At 49.9% G+C, this 20,372-nt stretch overlaps 1 protein-coding gene across 1 annotated transcript in view; it reads right to left on the bottom strand.

Moving 5' to 3' along the window:
• Positions 1-20,372, bottom strand: part of ADAM12 (ADAM metallopeptidase domain 12) — a 267,367-nt gene that overhangs the window by 215,809 nt on the left and 31,186 nt on the right. Inside the window, exon 2 of the mRNA XM_040991939.1 lies at positions 9,310-9,407. Within this exon, the coding sequence (XP_040847873.1) occupies positions 9,310-9,407 (98 nt within the window). The remainder of the gene's footprint in view (positions 1-9,309; positions 9,408-20,372) is intronic.

Below are 20,372 nucleotides of genomic sequence, written 5' to 3'. Positions count from 1 at the left end.
GGTTCAGACTATGTTGGCGGTCACAGCAGACTGATGCTCTCACAAGTGGATCAAACAGGGTCGACCACAAAGGGAGACACGGGTTTGCTGACCCACCGGTGGCAGGCAATTGTGCTTGTACAACACTTGTGAATCTTGGTCAGTTTCTCACACATCATCAGAGCTGTCCCCTCATGAGCTGCCTGGTGGGGTGGCATGTGCCAAGTGGGCCCTAGGGGCTGAGCCAAGTGTCTCCTGGAGGAGGAAGGACCCCAGCAGACACAACCATGACTGTTCTCTTAGCAAGCTTCTTGGCTGTGAGTTTATGACCCAGCCTCTGTCTACTTGCTAAGTTAGTAGATCCAAGAGAAAAACATACCCTTTGTGAGGATTTTTTGGTGTGCATGGAAATTTCCTATGAAAATGGCAATGCCACGTGAATCAAATCCTTCATGTACCACTTTTGGGGAGAATAAAAGTTCAGATTGATTTCAAGTAACTAGAAGGAAGATCCTTGAGGCACAGCTCCACTTGGAGATTATGAAACCCCGGAGCTAGGTACATCCAGTCCTGGACCGTCACAAATTAATTTTTAAATAACTTTTTCAGATGAAAGAACTTAACAATTAAATGCAACTTCAAGAATCGATGACTGGAACTGGTCATTCTTCTTCCTGGACTCTGCAGTCACTACTGTAAAAAGGTCAAGTTCTGGTGTGACTCTCCTGTCCATTGCTGTCATTCACGGTGCAAGAGCACGGTGCTCCTCGGCCATGACCAGGAAGTTGTTTCTTTAAACTCTCCTGAGGATGTATGCACACACACACACACTATTTCTCTCTCTCTCACACACACACATACACTCTCTCTCTCTCTCACATACACACACACACATACACTCTCTCTCTCTCACATACACACACACACATATACTCTCTCTCTCTCTCTCTCTCACACACACACACACACATACACGAATGGGTATAGGTCATGGGCACACAGGAACTAACCCAAAGAACCCTCATTGGCCAAAGTAATGAGAACTAGAGCAACAAAACAAACAGAAGTGTGTTGGCTTGCAACTAAAGCACCGGTGTCCAGGAGACAGATGATCCTACACAGGCACCGACAGAGAGGAAGCAAGCCCCTCACAGACAGGAAGTCCCCAGGCTCCCAGGAGCTACTGCTCCCTCAGGAGGTGGAGCCCAGTTCCTCACTCTAAGCGATCTCGTTCCTTGGGACACAGTGTGGGGAGGGGACAGGGGGACTCTCCAGGGGAAAAAGCAGCACACAGGTGGTCAGGGTCAACGTCAGCAGCACGCCTGCATTGCTTTGGTCACATGAACATGTTGATGATGTTGATTCTGACAATCCAGGAACAGGGCGAGGTTCTCCAGCTCTCACTATCTTCTTCTATTTCCTTTTTTAATGTTTTGTAATTTTCATCATAGAAGTCTTCCACTTCATTGGTTAGGTTAATTCTAAGGTATTTGAGGTTCTTCCCTGCTATTTTAAAGGGGACTGTACTTACAAGTTCTTTCTCAACCATACGCTACTTCACTGTTGGTGGGAGTGCAGGTTAGTACAACCACTATGGATGTCAGCAGAGAGAGTTTTCAGACAGCTGAAATTGCTCTGCCATATGACCCAGCTTTCCCATTTCTGGGAATATATCCAAAGAAAATGAAATCTGCATATGAGAAAGTGGCATATCATCCTATGTTTACAACAACACAGTCTACAATAGTGAAAGCACAGAAACACCCCAGATGCCCAGCCAGAGGAGTGGTTGAAGAAACTGTGGCACATCCACTCTACAGAATACCACTCAGTCATTAAAAATAATGAAATTCTACCATATGCAACAAAAGGGTCCCAACTAGAGACCATTGTGTAAGCTCAGTGAAATCAGCCAATCCCAAAAAGACAAACGTTCTCTTTGATATAAGGCCAGTAGATATGGAGACAACATGCATCTGCATATGTTCATCTAGAGGAACTACATAATAGAGATTACCATATCCAGATGTGAAGATACAATACAGTATGCATCCCTATTTCCAAATCAAAGAGAGATTCCCAATGAAATGGTTAAATCTGTCTTGCAATAGGATGCTTGACTTTCTACCACTGTCTGTGCCTACAATGCCAGGATACACTTGAATAGCAGAATGACAGACTTGTGACTGTTTTTGAAGGACTATGCTATTGTAATAATGTGGGGGAAATTAATGTGGAGGTAAATTAGGAAGGGAGGAGGGGAAGTCCCTGAGTTTATGCAACTGTATCATAAAAAAATAGAGTTAAAAAAGAAGTAATTTTTACTTGAAAGTGGCTATTTCTGTATTATTTTCTACTTGAAAGAAAAAGCAAGAGAAAAATAGAGATAGAGAAAAGTGAGGGTAGGTGATGGCAGAGGGAGAGTGATTCTACCCTTTGCTTCACTCCCAAATGTCCATAGGTCAGTCTGAAGGTAGGAGCCAGGAACTCCATGTGGTCTCCCTCACGGTATAAGGGCCGAGCCTCTTGGACCATCACTGCTGCCTTCCCAGAGGCGTGAGCAACGAGCTGGCTCTGCGGCCGACCAGCCAGGACTTGAACCAGATGCAAGGACACAGCAGGACAAGACTTGCTACAACGCGTGCCCACTTCTCGCTTTAAAAAAAAGTGGGCAGATTTAGGTTTTTTACACCTAAACTCAAAATTTTTGCACTCACCAAAAGAACCTCTGTTTTTCTATTGGACCGTTCTTGGAACAAGCACGAGAAAGGAAGTCGCCTCATGGATTCAGAGAAATCCCAGGAGGCGCAGGGCCAGCTTCTGCAGCCGTCGCATGACGTGACATGACGGCACGCAACGCTGACACATGCTGCGCCTCAGCGGGGGAGCCAGCTCTTCAGTGATTTGAGAATTCTAATCCTCTTAAGAAGCTACACAGTCCCTCTTAAGTGATCTCCACCCCCAAATCTTTCTCCCAGTAGATTTCAGGCTAAGAGAGAAAAAAAGAAAGGTATCTGTTAGTCGTTACAAACGCACAAACACAGATGATGCCAACAGCAGGGAAGCCAGCTGTGCAACACGGGAACTCCCCGCGCCGACTTCACCTCTGTCTGTAAATTAAAGATTTTTAATGCAAGAGTTTTTATTTTCCCAAAATTATATATCTCTTCCTATGTGCTTATTTAAATTCACTCCAACCTATGAGCTTCTCAAGCACGGGGCTGGGGATGCCCATCTTTCCACCTAGGAGCCCTGATCCCAGACCGTGGGCACAGCGGACGCGCCACGGACAAGGCGACCTCTGCAAACAGAGCGATACCAGGCAGCTCTCTGTCCTGAAGGTCAGTTAAATATGCAAACGAGTATGAAAAATGTTCAAAGGTCCAAGATTTTGATAATGTGGGAGTCTGGGGGGGCAGTAGGTGGAGGATCATGGGGAGCACTGAGCGGTATCAAGGCCTGTCTGAGGTCACAGAGGGGTTGGAGAGGCAGTCCCTGGGGAGACACACTGGGAGCAGGAAAGATACCTGGGCTGGCTGACTCCTCTCTGTGCAGCAGCCAGGGAGGAAGGGTGAACAGGAAGCACGCTTCAGGGAGCTGAGACGGAGCATCGTGTCTCTGCTGGAAGGGCAGGGAGTGAGCACGGGCGGGAGCCCACCATGTCCTCCTCCCCACCTGACCTCAGCAACCGGAGAGGGGACTTAAGCAAAGCTGGAGGCTGATCTGGGAAGCAAAGTACTGTGCAAATAACACCAACTTCAGAAAGGGACCAAGCTGGGCAGGTCCCTCTGCTTACGTCTCCTCCTGCCTCAGGCTGTGGGTGTCAGCACCCTCAAGGCAATGTTAAAGAACAAAGTCCCTCTCTTTGGGACATGGCCCAGGAATGGCACATGGTGGCCCTCTGGCCAGAGAGCATACAGTCGACTTGGACACAGCCTGAGGGCCTAGCCTGATGTCTCTCAATGGTTGGGGAAAAAAGAAGAATCCTCTGAGATGAAGGGAAAGTCATGTTCAATTCTAATTTCAATGTCAATAAACCAAGCAAGCATGTGGCTTGGCAGGGAAGACATACATAAGTTTTGATGAAGAACTTGGATTTGGTTCCCAGGTTTAGCTGCTGACTGCAGCGCTGGTGGAGGATGTAATGATGAGAACTCAAGTAACTCAGTCCCTGCCTCTCACATGGGAGTTCTGGACCACGTCCTGGCTCCTGGCTCTGGCCCCAGCCCAGTCCTGAGATCTGGACCACGTACCTGGCTCCTGGCTCTGGCCCCAGCCCGGTCCTGAGATCTGGACCACGTACCTGGCTCCTGGCTCTGGCCCCAGCCCGGTCCTGAGATCTGGACCACGTACCTGGCTCCTGGCTCTGGCCCCAGTCCGGTCCTGAGATCTGGACCACGTACCTGGCTCCTGGCTCTGGCCCCAGCCCGGTCCTGAGATCTGGACCACGTACCTGGCTCCTGGCTCTGGCCCCAGTCCGGTCCTGAGATCTGGACCACGTACCTGGCTCCTGGCTCTGGCCCCAGCCCAGCCCTGGCGGGCATCTAGGGGGCAGAATAGCAGACGGGAACTTTTTCTCTCCATCTGTCTCTCAAATGAATAAAGACGCCACGTGTGTGAGTAAACTTCGCAGGCTTGTCCACACCCTCACACATGTTCCTCTGCAGAGGGACTGCACCAGGAGCCCAACCCCGACTGGTGACAGGCAGAACGCATGCCCTGCCCAGGGCCTCAGGGAGGGGGGTTGTTGACCTCTAGCTTCAGCTCAAGGTCAGCCAAGGTCAACGTGAGGCTCCCAGGAACAGTTGGTTCCCTTACTGTCATCTTCCCCCATCCCACAGTTTTTAACCAGGATGATTCTTCACCAGGAATATATGATTCAAGACTGCTACCCGGGTGAGTGGGCTAGAGGCCGCTAGGCAGCCCAGTGAGCACAACACAGCCCCTTCTCATACAACAAAAGTCACCTTGCTAAAGCACGCTGGAGACCAAGTTGGGAAACTCCCTTAAGGCGAAGAAAGGGCAGCTGACTTTGCTGAGAGCCCAACCAGCTGTCTCAGGAGCAAAGTCCCCAGGACCCTGCCCAGATCAGCACACAGAAGCTCAGCAAGGGCCAGTGATGAACCCAAGGTCACACAGCAAGGGCCAGCAATGTCTCAGAGTGCTCCAATTTCTACTGCCTGTGACCAGCAAACCACTGAACCCTCACAAACATGCCAGGATGTCAGCCTGGGGCATAGTGACTCCTCTGCTCAGAGAGAAGAGCCCGATTCTGGTTTATTTTAAACAGTCCCCAAATCTCTCTATCCTAGAGCAAGGCTTCAGGCTAGAATGGGGACAGGAGCGCGATGGGAGCTGAGGTCTCCAGCAGCCTCATGGGAACCGTCAGGCAAGGGGGAGGCCGTGGGTGCAGTCAGACCACAGCGAGGGACACAGCCAGAGGGGTGGACGAAATAGCCCAGCTAGTGTGTCACTGTGCAGCTCTATGACAAGCTCACGATTTCTGTTAAATCTATTCCCTTACAGAGAAACAAGATTGGCTGGCCTGTGTTGGAATGTGCACTCTACATTCCACACAGCCAAGAGGAGAATCATTGAGCATCTATGGCTACGCACAAGGTACCACTGTGCAGCCTGCAGCGACACCTGCCTTGGGCAGACAATTCCTGGGAAGGAGAAACACACCCCGCACAGCGTCGGCCATGCTGCGCCACCCATCAGCAGCACGTGGCGGCCCTGCGCCCCGCCCCCAGGAAGGGAAAACCCATGGGAGGAGTGGTTCCCAGGGAGACCACACCAACCCAAGTCCCTTAGAAGCACTCCGCCAGGCAACCTGGGGCTCCGAGCACTTTCTTAGGGCCTACACTTGATAAGAGGAGGTAACACCTAAAACCATTCAGGGAGCCCCAGGGCTCTGCTCTCTGTGGTGGGGGAGCGGGGTCTGCCACTGCCGTGAGAACCCAGCACGAGGCAAGTCTTAGTGTCAATCAACAAACCTTCAGCGATCTCCCCAAAAGGGGCCACGAGCTGCCCCCGGGGACCCACCACCATCATCCCTTGCTTGACAAGGAGCAATGGCTACAGATTCTAAGTCAACCCAAGATGGCAAGAGCTGAAGTCGTCACGCATACCACGCCTCCCACAGTCTTCACTCTCACCAAGGATTCAGAGCGCGGCAGCTCTGGGAACCCATGACCTCCACGAGTGCCTGGCACAGATGGACAAAAGTCACAAGAGTGAGTGACACCCCTGGGGGCAACCCCTTACAGAAGGGTGCCTGGGCAGAAACTCAGAGGAGACCGGGGCACGGGGCCAGGAATGGAAACACAAGAACTGAACGCTGATGTGCACCAGGCCTGGCAGGCAGCAGGAGAGGCAAGAACGGCTTTCTGCTAGCTGTTCCCCTCCTGGATGCTCTTCCCCAAATCTGTGTGGCTGTCTCACCCCACATGTCATCCAGCCAGGGGAGAGACCTGGCCCTGTGTGCGAAGGGCTGTGACTTCCCACAGATGTGAATGAGAAGAGTAAGAAAGGAAAGAACGAGAAAGGCCTGGGAGCTTGTCTCTGCTTTTCTAGAAGGTTATGTATGCTGCAAGGGCGGCTGGAGGGTGGGGAGGGCTGTAGAGCATGTCCCTGGCCAGCAGGGGACGGGGAGCTGCACCTGTCACCTCACTGGAAGGAGGCTGGGGGTAGGAAGCTCTGCCCCAAGCTTCCCCTGAGCAGGGAATCCTGGCGCAGGTCCTGCTAAACTCACTGGACTTGTGACCCAGACAGAAATGGGGTCCTGGACACAGTGGGGCAGGGGTAGGAGGAGTTTGGGAGAGGGGGAGGTGGCCTTAATGAACAAGGGAACCTCTCCATGTCATAAATGTGACAGTCCAGCCAGCCCTGTGGGAAATGTGGGCCCCGGCTGCTCCAGTCTCCTGGGCCTGTCTATCCGTCTGTCCGCTCGCCCCTTCCCAAGCTCCAGCCTTATCCGGCTCCTCCTCGCCCCTGGCACACCAGCTGTTTGCACACCTGCTCTGCTCAGGTTGGCTCCAGGGTGTTGATGCTAACCATCAATCAATTGTGCCATCTGCCTCTCAGTCTGCCTCTCAGAAGGGCTCATCCTGCTCAGTGCACCAAGACACACTGCCCATGTTGGCCGCTGGAATAATGCTTGTTTCACTGTTAACTCTGACCAATCTGGATTGATTCTGTTTCAGTTTTCCGGTGAATGCAAGCTGCAGGAAGCAGGGCCTCCACCCGGGCTGCTGGTGTTTGGTCAGAAGCTAGCTAGCAAGGCACAGGGAGTGAGTGTCAAAGCCCAAGCTCTGAACTCTGAGAGAGACAGCTGTGTGGCAACAAAGAAAGCAAAGAAAGGAGTCATTGATGTGACCTTGCTCGCTCTGCTTGAAGATTCATGGTGTGCATGTGGTTTCAAACGAAAATCTTACCTATCATTGACAGCAAGGACACACACACACATATATACAGCAGCCAGAGCCCTTATCCCACAACACCTGCACACATCTGCTCCATGACAAATACGCCCATCCGCTGACAGCCACGTGTAACCTTTCTTGGCAGCTACCCAAGAAACACGAGCCCATGCTGTAATTACACAGCCACGAGGCTGAGCCCAGGTGCCACACAGGGGGCTGAGCCCTGCCACCACAGGAAGGGCAGTTCCCAGCTCACCTGGGAGGGGTCACCTGAATCAACAGGAATAGGTGCCACCCACACAGCCCCCGCACTGAGGAAGACGCCCAGAGGAGCTCACACACCTCCCAGAGAACAGTGGCTTTTCCTGATCTCCACAAAAACAATCCCTGTGATCACAAGCACCGGCGGCAAGCTTGTTCGGCCTTGGACATCGCTGTCCCCTCCAGCGCTTCCAATGACATCTGCAGGATGGCTGGCTGGGAACAACAACTCGAGGGTAGAGCCCAGCCCACAGCTGGCCCGGCGCCCACCATGACAGAGTCCATACCTGGTCTGGCCCCCTCCATGAAGGCAAGCCCTTAGCCCTCAGCTACCTGCTGCTCTGACCAAAGACAGAACACTTATGGGGCCTGCACAGCAGTGTAGATGCTAACCCTTTGCCTGTGGGCTTGCCATCCAAAGGGGCGCCAGTTTATGTCTCGGCTGCTTCACCTCTGATGGCCCGGGAAAGCAGTGGAGGATGGTCTAAGTCCTTGGGGCCTACACACACATGTGAGACCCAGAAAAGCTCCTGGCTCCCAGCTTTGGACCAGCCAAGCTCTGGCCAAGGAGGTCATCCAGGGAGTGATCCAGCAGATGGAAGAATTCTCTCTGTCTCCTCCTTTCTGTGTAACTTTTTCACAGAACATGCTCAAATTGCATTTTAGATAAACTACAAACACACTTTGGGCATGAGTCAGGCTGCACAGGGAATAATCATTGCAGGGGCCATACTTTTGCCCTACAAAAAAAAAAAACAACTTATTTTTCTGAAACCCAAATTTAGCCAGGCATTCTTCTCTTTTCTAAATCTGGCAACTCCATCCTCAGGAAAAGTTCCCACAATCACCCCCACGACCTGTTAAAGTCGAGATGCTTCTGTATTTGTGTATTATTGATACTCAGAAATATTTCCCGTAGAGACATTTTCAGGGTCAAGCAACACACCCATCTTGTTTTACATCTGTTATATTGTTCCTAAGCTTGAGGTGTGAGGGCATGATGAAGCTTTCTTTAACGGCCAAAGTTTTTCTTCCTGGAAAAATTCTTAAGACGATTACACCTGAGCTGGCACCCTGCACACTGTTTGTTGCAGACTTCGTAAAACAGAAATGTTTTTCTAAAAATGCAGTTTTGGCATTTGACTCCCTTCATGAAACCACCAACCTTCCTTAATGCTCAGTTTTCCATTCAGATTCTAGAAGATAAATGAATGTAAACCGTCGCATCAGCAGCCCATGAAAGTGGCCCCGGCAACCTTCCCTGAAAGTGAAAAGGGTTTTCCAATTCTGAACTGCTGTTAAGAAAAAAATCTGGTTTCTATTTCAAAAAAAAAAAAGTGTAAAAATAGTTCCACGTAACAAAAGGACAAATTCACCCACCATCAGGACACATGGAACAAGGAAGTCTCAGTGTGTCCGGAAGAGCTCACGTACATCTGAAAGTTATCTCTGGTCTTGGAGAATTAACTTTTTCATAGACAGCGTTAGCCCAAGCATTGGAACAGTCAACTTTAAATTGATTTGCCTTAAAAAGAAAATTTACACGCTTAAAGATAAAGTTAGCATCATGAAGGTCTAAGAATTCGACTGGAGTTAACATGATTTTAAATGTTCAGCCATCTCGGAGCTGGGGGAGGGGGCTGACCTGCGAGTGGATGCTGTCTGCTGAGATCCAGTGGTCTCTGTCCCAGAGGGAGGTGCTGACGACCCCAGGGGCGGCTCCGTGGTCCCAGATGCTGGCCCCTGCACCAAAAGGAAAACAGCCCATTTGTCATTCGGCCCGGGAAGAGTTTGGCATAAGAGGCTTTTACGCAAATGACACAGTGAAAATATTTGAGAGTTGAATAAGCCCAGAGCAACGCTGTAATCCCTTAAATCATTGCAAGTGTTAAAAACGGATAAATTCTCTGTCAATCTAGCTGTTATAAGTGTCTAACTTATAGAAAACAAGTTTTTTTCTTCTTCTTTTTTGCCCTGTTGGCCCAGTAACACACAATGGATTATTATCACGGTCAAGGTATATAATTCTCTCCTGGAAACAACAAAAATGTATAAGCAGTGACTTTTTCAAGTGACGAGTTAATGCTTTACTTCAGATCAGCTCTCTGTAGAAAGTCCCAAGGCTTTAGTTGCATTAAAGACTAAACCCATTTGCTTTAGTCCCAGTGAATCTGTTAAACACAACGCCAATTCTCCTCTCTGCACTTACACAGTCTAATTTTATATGCTTCAGTAAGTGATTCTATAGACAAAATTAATTTGCTAGTTCAGACTGACTAGACTGGTTAATAAATTCAGTCACTCAATAAACTGTTATAGGGTCTTGATTCTGGGGGTCCTGCCGATACAATGAACACCTCCGCCCTCCCGTAAACAGTGGGGAAGTGGTTGTCTCTTCCGCAAGTGTGTCACTTGCCTAACAGACCCAGTCGTGTCCCTGGGCTTGGCCAGGCCTCCCAGTAGGTCACACGCCCGCTCTTGGGCGCAGCCGCAGCGGACGCCTCGTGGGTAGGATCGGCAGGTTTCCCTGCTTGTTATTCACATTTCTTCAACCAGGACTGAGTCATACCGGCACAGGGTTAAGTTACTAAGGATTTCACATTTACCATGCACAAATGGTATTGAAATTTTAATCCCAGACATTTTACAATTCCCCAAATACTTTGAAATCCACACCATTTTATCCTTCTCCATGTGGAAGCCTGAACTATGTTCAGGTTACGAAAGGCCCAAGGCTAGAGCATAAAGTGACGTAGCTGGCCCAGAAATCTCTCAAGCTGGTTACAAGGCAACGAAAGCCCCCAGTGTTTGAGGGATGAGGAACATGGAACCAGAAGCTGGGAGTCTGGCCCACGGCAGAGGCAGGCTGGAACCCCTGGGTACATATAGAGGGTGGTAGACAGCGAGCTAGGCCAGGCATGGATATGCGGGCTTCGGGTGGGGCAGGGGCGATCAGCTAGGTCTTCAGCGATAAACTTGTGTGCAAGGGACAAGAACTCTGGCTCCAGGTGGCAACGCGAATGGGCACCTGAGGAGGCCTGGTGGCCAGTGGCGCAAATGGGCCATCTGGCCAGAAGCAGCTGCGGTGACATGGAAGTCCTGAGTTGTGAGGTTCCTCCCACAGCCTGAGTTCCTGCTCCTGGGTGTGCCCTTGGGAACACGGGGGACTGGAGCAGCACCACAGCACGTGACGGCAGGCCTGCCCACACGCCTGCGTGGTGACAGCAGCATGGCTGGGAGCAGTCCTCCTGAGGCACTGGGCAGGGAAGTTCTTTTTGTTTGGGGTGAGGATACACAGTCTGAGACCTAAGGCAAGAACTGCCGGGTCTTGTGGCACTGAGGGAGGCGCCCACGAGAACCAGCAGTGGCCAGTTCCAAGGGTGCCCTTCTCAAAGCCTTGCAGGGATTGGTTCTCTCGTTCTGGCCCCTTGAGATTCACATGTTGGAATTTATGGAAACAAAGTGTGTTTTGACTTGGTTCAATAGCTTCTGCAGAGCCAGCATGGAGAGAGCAGTCAAATGAACCTCTGAGCAGGCTGGCTTGTATTCAGAATTGGATTAAGGCGGCAATTATGGAATGAAAACTGGAGATGCGGCTGAACTCTCCTCTCCAGCAATGAACCACTCCATGTGCCAGGAGTCACCATGGCCAGCGCTGGCATCTTTGAAAAGTCAGCTGAAGTGGTCAGCAGGTGCAGCTAAGCGCTTGAAGATGTCCTCGTCACAAGCAACCAGGTTGAATCCCAAGAGCTTCCAGCAGTTCTCAGCTCCCAGCCCAGGGGACGTCCAATGGAGCAGTGCATGGCACACTTGGCCATCCAGAGGCCTATCCGAGGGGTGGAGGAAGAGCCGTAAGAACCTCCCACCTGGCCACAATGTGGAAAGGCATGGAAGCTTTTCATCTAGCCCAGACACTCGGAGGCAAGGGCTCCACGTTTATCAGGACCCACTGAGATGCCTTCTGTCTCAGGAGGAAGGGAGAGCACACCCCACATCCCGGCTCCCTCAGTGGAACCCTTCCGGTATGTCTCTGCCAGCTGGACGACTGGGGGAGGCATCAAGCCCACCCCTTGGCTCTGCTCCCTGGGCTGAGGCTGTGCAAATGAAAGGGCAGAACATCTGTAGTCCTCGGGGCTGTGGCTCTGGGCCCTCAGGGAGAGGGAAAGTCAACAGTTGTTGAGCTTCCTGGAGGATAAACCTTCCCACTGCTTCCCTTTTCCCCCACATCTTCCAGCATCTCAAGCCAAGCGAAGCCCTTGATGGCGCTCCAGCTTTCCTGCAACAGACATGGTTTCTAAGTATTCCTAGGAGAACAGAGAAGCGCGCTGTGCCAGGACTTGTAGAATGTTGTGCAACATTTAAGAACTTGAGTAACTGCACAATTTGCTGAGTATAGTATTTATTATCTAGGCACATGGATAAGGAAATCATCTCTCAGCCCTTTAATGGGTTGCACAACATCCCCCAACAGCATCCACAGTCAGGCCTGTTTCCTATGAGTGTTGCTTATGTATTTATACACTGGTATTTCTTCTAGATGATGCAAATAAAAATTTTTATTTGTGTTGCCTGGATAGACAGAACAAATTAGACACAGCTGGGAGATAGCAGACCGCGTTTTATGGAGTGATCTTGTTGACAAACCATAAAAGTAGGTCGTGCACGATGCCTACATCCCAAAGATACAACCTTATAAAATACAGTTTGCATACATTTGGTTTTGCACAACATGCATTTGGACATCAACAAAATTCACAGTTACCTAAGAAAGAAATGTGGGGAACCAGTCCTGGGCAGGATATTCCAATCTTTTTTTTTTAACTGTTGTGTAACCTGACACACAGCTTGCTGTTGACAAACTGGCCAGTTTGCCTCAGCTCACATTGCAATAAAGCACGGCAGTGATTTCGGCTTCTCACAGTTCTCTTCAGGGTGGATTCCCTCCATCCACCCGTGTGTGTGTGTGTGTGTGTGTGTGTGTGTGTGTGTGTGTGTGTGTGTGTGTGTTTCCCTTTGCTTGTCTTGGCATCATTAGACCTGATTCAAGCTAAGGCGAGTTACCCATCCAGCTCCTTAGCCACAGTGTTGGCATCAATGGCTTTTAAGATCCTTTCAAGATCGTGGAAAAACCAGCAAAGAAGACATCCCCTCTACTTCCAAAGTGACGCCAGACCCTGCCCAACACGAGCTCCCACGGTTCTGCTGCCTGCAGGGCCCCGCCCCATTCTAGCTCTAGCAAATACTACTTTGGGCAATGCCAGGAGAGGAGGACCAGGCCCACATCTGAGGGTTCCTGCTCACCAGAGACAAGGACTGACGAGCTGAGACGTACACAGGGAGCAGGAACATCTCGGGGCATCAGACCTGCCGCCAGGCCTGACGGACTGCCCTTCACCCAAGGCTGCATCCGAGGTTCCACCCTGACAGACTGGGAACCACCCTTTCTCCCCTCACCGTGTCAGAGTCGTAGAAGCTCAGACAAGTCAATGCAACAAGAACTTTGAAAGAGTTCAGCGGCTGGAGCCAGTCTAGGTTTCCAGAATTCAGTGCTTGTCCGAGTTATGCCACTGCAGTGGAAATCGCAAGAACCTTTGCACAATGAGAAGACACAAGTGGATGTCCACCAGGAACTCGACTGAGAGAACACTTAACCATCACACGGGAGTTCTGGCAAAGACAGGACAATCAATCTGAGGTGGCAGAAGCAGAACTCAGATAACGATCTTTTTGATAACCTGACAGGGACAAAATATAAGCTGCAAAGCTGCCGGGGGTGGCTTGGAAACACGCTGCTTTACTGAGTCCGGGATAGGCAGGATACAAAGAAAGTGCACCGAGCAGCTCTGCTCCTTCTGCAACATGAGGCAGATCCTCTTACAAAGGACAGAACCATTTCCTTGGCTCAGCTTCACGTCTTCAATCGTAACCAAATAGCAGTGTCATTCTCTCCTCTTATCTGCACATTCTCTCAGTGGAAGTTGGTGATAAGATTTTAAAGCAACATAGTTCAGGAATCCTCAGAAGAACCAGTGGCAAAAGTTAACTTCCCAGTATGGAGACCTAGCAAACCCTGCCGCAGCCCCATGAGCAGAGTCCATCGGCAGCCAGGGCGAGGCGGGGGACGCTGCACACCCAGGACAGGGAGTCACTGGGAGGAGGCTGTGACCTGTGAGCTTCCTGCTTCCACCAACACCAGGGTCTCATCCTGACACAAACCCCCAGAGGGGGTGCATCCTCGAACTGTCCACACTCTCCGACAGCAGGACTGCCTGAGACTGCAAGAGTCACTAAAGGCCCATAGACACACGGCAGCCAAGTGTCCCCGAGGCTCCCTGCATAGCACAGGGTCCAGAGGAAGACTGCTAGGAGAGAATGAAAGGAAAATAAATGAGCATAAAGATTCAAAAGATTGTGTGAAAACTGTTTCCCTACTAACAGCAAAAGCACAGAGCGATGAGGGATGCTGGCCACAGTGGAGACAGAACAGGGGGCGCAGCCAACTGTCTGGAGACTGTAGACTGCCCACTGCCGATCAGAAACAACTGGAAACAAACATGTCTGTTGTGCGTGAACCTCTGCCGGCCTTTCACCAACCCTTATATAACATGGAAATCCTTTACGTGGAGCTTAGGCTATGCTTGCAAGTAACATGACTGACAGAGGATGAGTGGGAACTATTCAAACACCGAACTGCTTCACAGAAGGAACTTCAGCATCCGAGATCTCTGGGACGGAGCCTCTGTCATGGCTCATCATGTTAAGCACTAAATGCTGCAACGCCAGATCCCATGGCGAGTGCCATGTCGAGTCCAGGGTGCCCGCTTGTGACCCAGTCCCCTGCCGATGCACCAGGGAAGAGTGGAAGAAGTGCCAATGCTCGGACCCTGGCACCCACGTGGGGAGCCCAGACATTGTTCCAGTGCTTGGACCCTGGCACCCACGTGGGGAGCCCAGCTGGAGTTCCAGTGCTCGGACCCTGGCACCCACGTGGGGAGCCCAGCTGGAGTTCCAATGCTCAGACCCTGGCACCCACATGGGGAGCCCAGACATTGTTCCAGTGCTCGGACCCTGGCACCCACGTGGGGAGCCCAGACATTGTTCCAGTGCTCGGACCCTGGCACCCACGTGGGGAGCCCAGACATTGTTCCAGTGCTCGGACGCTGGCACCCACGTGGGGAGCACAGCCGGAGTTCTGGAATCCCAGCATGAGCAAGGCCCTGGCTGCTGTGCCATTTGGGAACTGACCGATGGAAGATCTCTCACTTTCTTTTTTTGTGTCTGCCTCTCTCTGCCACTCAGCCTTCTAAATAAACAAAATGCTTTTTAAAAAGGAGAAAGATTTCTGAGACTAATCCCCTTTGGAAAGCGAGGAATAACTTCATATGAAAACCATCTGAACCACCTGGAAGCCACATATACTAACTTCTTTGTATAAATTTTTAAAAATTCTTAAGGTGTATTAATAATAATTTTCAAAATTCATCCAAATCTTGTAAGAATCATCATAATATTCTGGACTACTCCAGTATCAAAAGGGTCAGTGAGCTGGCACCATGACTCAACAGGCTAATCCTCCACCTGCAAATGCCAGCATTCCCTATGGGCAGGGGTTTGTGTCCCTGCTGCTCCACTAACTTCTGATCAGTCTCTGCTCGGGACCTGATAAAGCAGCGGAGGACAGCCCAAAACCTCGGGACCCTGTGAACAGGTGGGAGCACCAGAAGCAGCTCCTGGCTTCAGGCTGTTTCAGCTCCAGCTATTGTGGCCATTTGGGGAGCAGACTATTTGGGTAGAAGGTCTTTCTATCTGTCTCTCCTTCTCTCCATAAATCTGCCTTTCCAATAAAAATAAACAAAATCTTTAAAAGCAAAAACAAACGGGGCCAGCGATGGCTGCTCTCTCTGGCAGCTCCTAGTGTCAGCAGATGGGGGAGTGGGAGCTTGCTCCCCACCTCTCTCCCAGCGCTGCAACTCACTCAGATGAAAGCAAAACAAGAGGTGATCTTTGCAGTCAAGCTCGACGACTGAAGAAGTTAACTGACAAGCTGTCCTAGGCTATGTGCATGAACGCAGCTGGTTTTAAACCACTGAGAAGGTCTTCTGCCTGTCCCAGAACATTCTAGAGAGAACACAGAGACAAGTTGAGACACACTTTGAATGTGTTTGTGTGATCGGCTCTAAGGCTCCTGGACAGTAGAGACGTGGAAGGGAGATGGAGGGCTTGGTCTGGAAAGGGGACATGAGGTGTTGGTCACATAAGTAGGTGGTAAATGGCATGGAAATTGGAGCCAGATTATGTCAGACTGTAGCCAGCCAGCTGGCAGGCTGAGCTCTGATGCAGCCTGGTACGGGGCAGCGGGCACAGCACTGTGAGTCACAGGTCCCACACCTGCCACATCCTGCACCGTGTGACCTTGGGCAAATGACCTGCATTTCCTAATACTCAAACCCTCTAACGGGTCAAAAGGACCAGCACCCACGGCGGTCTGCGGAGAGGCTCGAATCAGCTCAAGGAGACAGAAGTGGCCATGGATGCCACGAAGTTCACTTTTTTGTTTTCACTTTTTTCTGTTTAAATCAGTCTTTGCAAAGAGAGATACTAAAATACTCTTGCTGGTTTTCTTTGAGGATTAGGACTGTGATTTACGATGTTTTTCTTTTTTATATCGGTATGCATTTCTGATTTTTCTATAATCAACACATACTACTTTTCTGACGGGAAAAAATGAATTTGAAGTCAATCATTTGGACTCATGACAAAACCCCCCCAGTTTTCCCGGCACCAGAGCTACACAGCCCTGGACATGCCGGAGGCCAAGTCCATTTGGAATCGTAGCATGGGACAACTGCAACTTTGAGAAGATGTTTTATGTAATACAGCTACTTCTCATTGCCATGAATGTTTCAAATGCTTCACAGCCCTAGCACAGGTAGCTCTTCCACCCAGAGCCTGCAGGCCCTCAGGCTGCCTGCCTGCTAGGGCAAAACTGTTGAGTATTTACACCCTTTTGCTGGTCACGGATGCAGGTACAAACCCCACATCACACATCGTGGCACTCAACCACAGAGTTCAACAGGTTCTTCCCTGAGTTGCCCAAAACAAACAGCAGAGTTAATAGCAAGCCCTTTGCAATTGTTTTTTTAAAATTATTAACATAAAGAGAATAGATTTCACATATTTTGCAGGTAAAATCTAAGATAATGTCTCCCTTGTAAGGAGAAAGACCTGCTATTCTTGGTAACACCTCAAGAGAGGTTGGTTGGGGAACAGGGGTTGTTAGAAGTTTTCCAATTTTAATTTTTCAAGCCATTGTTTAAGGGTGGTTAGTGCAATTATCAAAATTTATAACCCAGGAACAATTTTTTGAACATAAGTAACAAAAACGGCATGAATGGAACATAGTTTTTTTACGTTCAGTCTTATAAATATACTAGCTGGTGTTAAACAACGAGAACTGAATCATGAGGCATCCACAGGCTGCACCATTGAAGAGCACTCTCATTGCTGCTCCCCCAAAACACACACCCCCACCTCGGCCTTGCTGCTGCTGGACTTCCCCACCAGCATGTCTCCCAAGCCTCGGCTCTTGGCCATCATCTCCCTCTGCTTTTACTGTTCCCCAGAGAACTCATTAATTTTTAGGCCAATGTGACTTGAATCAACATCTTCCCATCTTGCCATCTCACCCAAGCTCTGTGTAAACAATAAGGTTTATGGGACATGGTAATCTCAACATTGTGTCACTATGACCACCTCAAATTCAATGCATTTGAAACTCCAAGGGTTCAATTTCCATCTTCTAGCCAAAAAGCAAACCATTTTCCATCATGCTTGTCTGCCCTGACAGCATTCTGTCTTTGAATGAGCAGCATGGTTGGGGGACATCCCTAACACAGCTCCAGTAGGTACTCTGGGTTTGGCTGTCTTTGTTTTCCTAAAAACTCTCCTCCTGACTCACGGTACACTTCCAGGTGTCCCCATCCTCGGCGGGCCCCATCCTCTGACATTTGGCAGGGACAAGACTGAGAGCACCAACGTGAATGCCCTGAGGGAGCCGGAGGAGGACCAGGACGGGGTGCAGGGAGGAGGCTGCACGAACACAAGGCAGTTGGGATTTTTCTGGGGCGCACCAAGAAGCCACTCAAGGGCTGGAAGTCAGGCGCTGGGCAGGGAGGTCGCTTGACCAAGGTCTGGGTCACACTAACAGGGAAGCCAGAAAGCCAGCCCACATGGCTCTGTGCTCCTAGCTACACTGTGCCCTGGCCAAGAAACAGTCAGAACACAACTCAAATTCCTTCCTGAAACATGTTAAGTTCTGGAACCTCATTTTCTGAAGGTGTCACCTTGCCTTGAGACTACCCTACCCACTCCTCGGACACCTGCACATGGAGAGCTGTCTCCTAGTCTGCAGCCTTTTCTTATCTTCCTCCCAAGAAGACGCAAGCCTCCACCCTGCATATCACCCTGGATTTTCCCTCTCACGTCTTAGCTCAAATGCCCTCCCTTGGAGCAGTTGTGCTGCTCCCACGCAGATCAAGTCCATCATCCTGCTTTGTCCCTTTTTCACAGACATCCACCCTCTTCTCACTCATTCACCCCACCTCTGTCTGTGCCCACCGCCCTACTCCCAGTCAAGAATGTCAGGGCCACAGGTAGGAGCCTTGTCTAACTCAGCACCGCCTCCTCCTCCACAGCCAACCATGTGAGCCAAAAGTTTGGGAAAAGTTTTCAGGTAGCAAGAATCATGCCTTGACAAAGCTTCCCCCAGCCTTGTGTGATCCTGGCCACAGAGCCTGGGGAGCCAGGGCTAGGTTCCCATCGTGATCATCCCGACAGGTGATTGATTTTTTAGCACACTCAGTGGCATCTGGCCCCTTGCAGGTGGATGCATGGAACCAAGTCCACAGGAGTCTTATTTATAAGCCAAAATTGCAATTTGCTTATTTTTAATGAGAAAGACCTGCCAAGTCAAGCCGAGTGCTCAGCTAAAACATTCTGTTCATTATCTGCCCAGCAGGAACTGCTTCCTTGAGAAGCCACATTAAAATCAGAACAGAGAACTGAGGGGCCATAATGGAAATTGTCATCACGGTGGCCCGATCTTGCCTCTTCCAGAACGCACTCCTGCCATGCCAGCCAAGGGAGACCAGCCTAGCCGGAGCCCAGGGGAACTGAGCACAGGCCAGTTCTCTGAACTTGAAATCCTCTCTGGACTCAGCACGTTCTTGAAGGCTGGCTCTCCAGGGCTCATTAGCTCATTGTGTGGTTGTTTTTCTTACCACTGTTTATAACACTTTTTGATCCTTTTGAGAAAACTGTACTTTGAGTTCTAATGCATAGACCTGCGATCCTGTGTTCTGATGGAAAAATATACTCAGGATTCCAAAAGGCGAACAGCTCTGAGGACAGTAGCCTTCCTTGCACCTGCAGGACTGCTGTGGGATGGGAATGAGGGCCAGAGCATAAGGTAGGACTTCAAGCCTAGTGATGGTTCTGAAATTAAAGAACATCTGCCCAGGGCTGGCTCGTTAGCAAGTCTCTACCTATAGTACCAGCATCCCATAGGAGCACAGGTTTATTTCCTGGCTGCTCCACTTTCCCTCCAGCTCCCTGCTAATGGTCTGGGAAAACAGGAGAGGATAGCCCAAATCTTTGGGGCCTTGCACATGGGAGACCTGGAAGAAGCCCCTGGCTCCTGTTTTTGGATTGGCCAAGCTCAGGCCACTGTAGCCATTTGAGGAGTGAACCAGCAGATGAAAAATTTCTGTCTCTTTCTCTCTGTGTAATTCTACCTTTCAAATAAAAATAAATAAATCTCTCATTTTAAATTATTTGCCAAAGAAACACCTGTCCAGTTCCCACAATCCAGTGTAAATGGTAACTAGCTGGATGCTGGTGCTGGTCTGACTCTTACAATCTTGGTTTTTTAGTTGTTGGTTTTGATCACTGATGAGGAGAACCATAACGAAAAGTCTAACTTAGTCAAATAGGACAATAAAAGTGATTACAACATGGAATTAGAGTCCTGACTTCTGAAAAATTTTAACTCTATTCAGTTTGACAAATATTTGTTGGGCATGTATGTTGACGTAAGAACATCTTTAGTTTTTATAACCAGTGTGCTTAACTGTCCTTGAATTCTTGCTTGGTTCAACACAGGAGAAACCCAAACAGGAAAAACAACTTTGATTTTTCATCAATTTCCTCTCAACCATTCTGCTCTAGCTCTACAGGCAAGAGAGCAGGTGCAAGCCAACACTGGGCAACGGACGCCTGCTCAGAGTAAGAGCATCAGTGGCCTGCATGTCACTGTCTCAGTTTAAATCCACACTAATGATGCATTAATTGTTGGCAGTGAATTTTGATTCTTTGTAAAATTAGCTCTGACATGTCAGCCACGTGTCTTGTACCTTGCAAGCTGGCTGCAGGCAATGCCAGGAGCTGCTCCCCCTCACTACCACATTCCGATGGCATGGGCTGGCACAGCTGGATCACCAGGAGGCGGTATAGTTTTCCTTGGCTTGCCTTTCAGGAACACATGCTGGCAGTGCAGAGGGCAGGGGTGGCAAGCGGCAGGTTGCCTCCTCTGTGCTGAATCAGACTTGGTTGCCCTTCCTCTGAGATGACTAAGCAGTGGCAAGTTGATAACCTAGCAGCCAATCATGAAGAGAAAGCCCCACAGCGCGCATGCAACCACACGCTGTGTTG

Source organism: Ochotona curzoniae, unplaced genomic scaffold (assembly GCF_017591425.1).
Source record: "Ochotona curzoniae isolate NIBS_2020 unplaced genomic scaffold, NIBS_Ocur_1.0 contig_66, whole genome shotgun sequence".
Classification (NCBI taxonomy): Eukaryota; Metazoa; Chordata; class Mammalia; order Lagomorpha; family Ochotonidae; genus Ochotona; species Ochotona curzoniae.
Note: the sequence above shows the minus strand (reverse complement) of the source record. Positions and strands in the feature narration are given on the sequence as shown.